At 42.3% G+C, this 3460-nt stretch overlaps 1 protein-coding gene across 3 annotated transcripts; it reads left to right on the top strand.

Annotated features, from left to right (window-relative positions):
* Window positions 1-437: 437 nt before the first annotated feature.
* Window positions 438-3460, top strand: pdyn (prodynorphin). Of its 3 annotated transcripts, none has more exons than XM_074642727.1 (3): window positions 438-727; window positions 1026-1168; window positions 2629-3460. In XM_074642727.1, the coding sequence occupies exons 2-3, from the start codon at window positions 1040-1042 to the stop codon at window positions 3214-3216; spliced, it is 717 nt and encodes a 238-aa protein (XP_074498828.1). In that variant the 5' UTR covers window positions 438-727; window positions 1026-1039; the 3' UTR covers window positions 3217-3460. The 3 variants fall into 3 exon arrangements, with proteins under 3 accessions (XP_074498828.1, XP_074498829.1, XP_074498827.1); XM_074642728.1 differs by having other exon boundaries at window positions 440-685; window positions 2632-3459; XM_074642726.1 differs by having other exon boundaries at window positions 444-685; window positions 2629-3457.

Here is a 3460-nt window from a genome sequence, read left to right as displayed (position 1 = left end):
AACGTCAGTGTTGTGTTCACAGCTTGTTCCAATACACTCAAGTGGCCAAAAAAAAGGTGTCAGCTATGAGGGCCGCAAAAATACTTTGGCCAGCCCTACAGATATCACAGCAATGTCCAAACCAGTGAGCTATATAGTTAAAATGACCCAAGCCTATATAGGTAGAAGTATAATGCATCATGTTCATATCTGGATCAGTGTGATTCAAAGTGATTTCTCATCCTCTCTTATAGGTTATAGGCTATTCTTTCTTTTCAGTCTTACTGTAAAAAAAAAAAGAGAAAACACTTTGTTCATTGGTGTCAGTGTGATTTGCAGCCCAGGGTTGGATCAAGGCCCCTGAGAGATGGGAATGATGATGATGATGATGATAATGCGCTGATGGGAAGAACTGTGCTGCTGCTGCTCCTATACCTTCTCTGTGTGGGCGTTGTTAAAAACTCCTGAAGCTTGGAGGCGGTGGGATTATTTACGCAGTACATTTCTACATTTCCCTCCCATTGGTCCCTTAATAGAAGCTGCTCTGATGCGCTGCGGTGACACAGCCAAGTCTCCGGCGATAAAAAGAAAAGGCGACGAGCAGCGCAGGAGAAAAACACAAAGTGTTGGAGGGCGTTGGACGTTTGATGGTAGATGCGCCTCTGCGAGTCTTAACACGGCTGGAAGTATCTGTCCAACTCCTGAGGTACCGACTCAACACTTTTAATACTTGATTGTCTTTCTAAGTGTAAGTTAAGACCACGTTTTTATTTTTTTTCTGTTTGGTGTTAAATAAGAAAAGTGGTGGAAGAAAGACTTTGGCGCACCATTACGCATTGCGCACAGGTCTCCATGACCAATAGCACAGGGTGTTTTAGTTATTATCTAAATTGACTGAATTAAGATTTGTTTTCAAGGAAGAAGTCATTTTCATTAGTACAGCTGATTAGTTATTTACTTGAATTTCTAGAGTCAACCAAGCTGGTCCAACTCTGAGTTATAGTCTTATCCAGACTCTGTGTTCTTTGTGTTTGTGTGTGTGTCAGGGATCTGGTGAAGAATGGAGTGGTATGTCCTGGTCCTGGTGCTGATGCTGAGCTTGCCGCCCTCCATCCGCGCTGATTGCTCTCTACAGTGTCAGAGATGCGTGCAGCAGATCCTCAGCCACGACGCCGCCTTCAGAAGCCTGGTGAGACTAGAGAAAGACATCTTAACATCTTAACACGGAGCTCATTCCAAGAGAGAAGAACCACTGCTGCTGCCTGGAGAATAACTATTGGGCTTCTATACTTTTTTTTTTTTTTTCAGTTTCATGTTAAAATTATAGGCAGCAGAAAGCCTGAATTGGAATTGGGGTGATTTCTGATTTACTTGGTGATCATAATAATCCCAAAATCATGGAAATTCCAAACATCCAAAAGCATTAATTTTATCTCCAATAGAACTTAATTTTCTTTATTTTGGGATATTTTAATTTCCTAAATCCTAAAGTTAATGATGCCAAATGTGTCAGGATGAACAGTGCGTAAATGTATAGCCTACATGAGGCGCGATAGTCTACATAGGTTGCGTAAATCCATGACATCTTAGGTTTGAATGGTTCACTGATAAGTACCAATAACGCTTTGGACACGATGGAAGTGATGTTAGCACTAAAGGGTGATTTCTGATTTACTTGGTGATCATAATAATCCAAAAATCATGGAAATTCCAAACTTCCAAAAGCGTTATTTTTTTTTTATCTCCAACTCATTTACTTTATTTTAGGATATTTTAATTTCCTAAATCCTAAAGTTAAGGATGCCAAATGTGTCAGGATGAACTGTGCGTAAATGTATGTATAAATGAGGCGCTAGTCTACATCTAGGTTGCGTAAATCCACGACATTTTAGGTTTGAATCGTTCACTGATAACTACCAATAACGCTTTGGACAAGATGGAAGTGATGTTAGCACTTAGAGGGCTTTAAAGTTACTTAAAGGTCCCATATAATAAAAAAGTGAGATTTTTTTATTATAAAGTAGGTTTAAATCCTATATAAATACTGTGAAGGTATCGAAACGCTCAATCCACAGGGAAATACACACAGCCCGTATTCAGAAACTCTGCATTTGAAACAAGCCGTCAGGATTTCTGCCCATTTGTGATGTCACAAATATACAATATTTAGACTCTTTACGCAGTTTTAAACGTAAACATTCTAAATGTGTCCCAGTTTATTTCCTGGTTGCAGTGTATGTGAATGACATCAACTGACAGGAAGTACACAGCGACCCAAGCTGTTGCCTAGCAATGCAATCCTGTTGCAATTCCATCGCAATTCCGTCGAAATGCGCTAAAACGGAGCGTTTCAGACAGAGGGTATATACAGACATATTCAGGCTGACAGTATAAGAAAAATAAAGTGTTTTTTGAACATTACAGTGTGTGAACATGTTCTAGTAGAAACAAAAAAATACAAGTATGAAGCTGAAAATGAGCACGATATGGGACCTTTAAGGGGGAAATGTAAGGAGGAATATTGGGGTTCAGAAAGGCTAGTGGTCTAATTTACCAAAACCTCTTATTCAGCAAAAAAAAGTGTGTAAAGCTGACTTCTATAGTACCATGCCCCTCACTCACTGGTTTCACATTGTTATCTGTGTCCAGCAGTCGTGCAGTGCGGAGTGTGACGGTCAGCTGGAGAGCTGCGAGCATCAGGCTCCGGGTCTGGCGGACTTCAGCCAGGATGAAGCTGCTGCTGCTGAGGAAGAGGGGGAGAGCCAGCAGGCAGACCTGGTCAAACGCTACGGCGGCTTCATCAAGAGGATCGACAAGAACAAGAAGAAGCTCTTCACCTCTCCGTGGCGCGACAACAACTACATCCTGAAGGCCCAAGGAGCGCTGCCCAAGAAGTACGAGGACTTGTTGAAGAGGCTGGAGGAGAGAGAGACAGACGCAGATGATGCTGATGATGCTGATGCTGCGGAGGACCAGATGCTCCACAGTTATGCCAAACGGTACGGAGGCTTTTTACGCAAATTCGGCCCCAAATCGAAGAGGAGTAGTTCCGCGGAGCAGGAAGGAGAGCCCGAGGAGCTGCAGAAGCGCTACGGAGGCTTCATGAGGAGGATCCGACCGAAGCTGAACAACCTGAAGTGGGACAAGAGGTACGGAGGATTTCTGCGTCGACACTTCAAGATCTCCGTGCGCTCAGTCGAGGAGCCGTATTACTCCTACGATGACTTGAGCCTATAAGATGAACTCTGCAGGAGGGGGAAAAAGAAAACCTACTAAAGAACTTGTGCAGGTTCACTCGAAATAACAACCATTTATCCCAGAAAGTTTATTATCATATGCCTGCCTATAACTGCTTCTATAGCTATACTCGGTTACCTTTCTGTGTAACGACTCTCATCTCTGTGTGTTATTGGCATCATCGTCTGTCATTCAATAAAAATGATGCTTGTTTAATAAAACCATGAATAAAACCACTTTCTTG

The sequence above is a fragment of the Sebastes fasciatus genome, chromosome 8 (genome assembly GCF_043250625.1).
Source record: "Sebastes fasciatus isolate fSebFas1 chromosome 8, fSebFas1.pri, whole genome shotgun sequence".
NCBI classification, from domain to species: domain Eukaryota; kingdom Metazoa; phylum Chordata; class Actinopteri; order Perciformes; family Sebastidae; genus Sebastes; species Sebastes fasciatus.
Note: the sequence above shows the minus strand (reverse complement) of the source record. Positions and strands in the feature narration are given on the sequence as shown.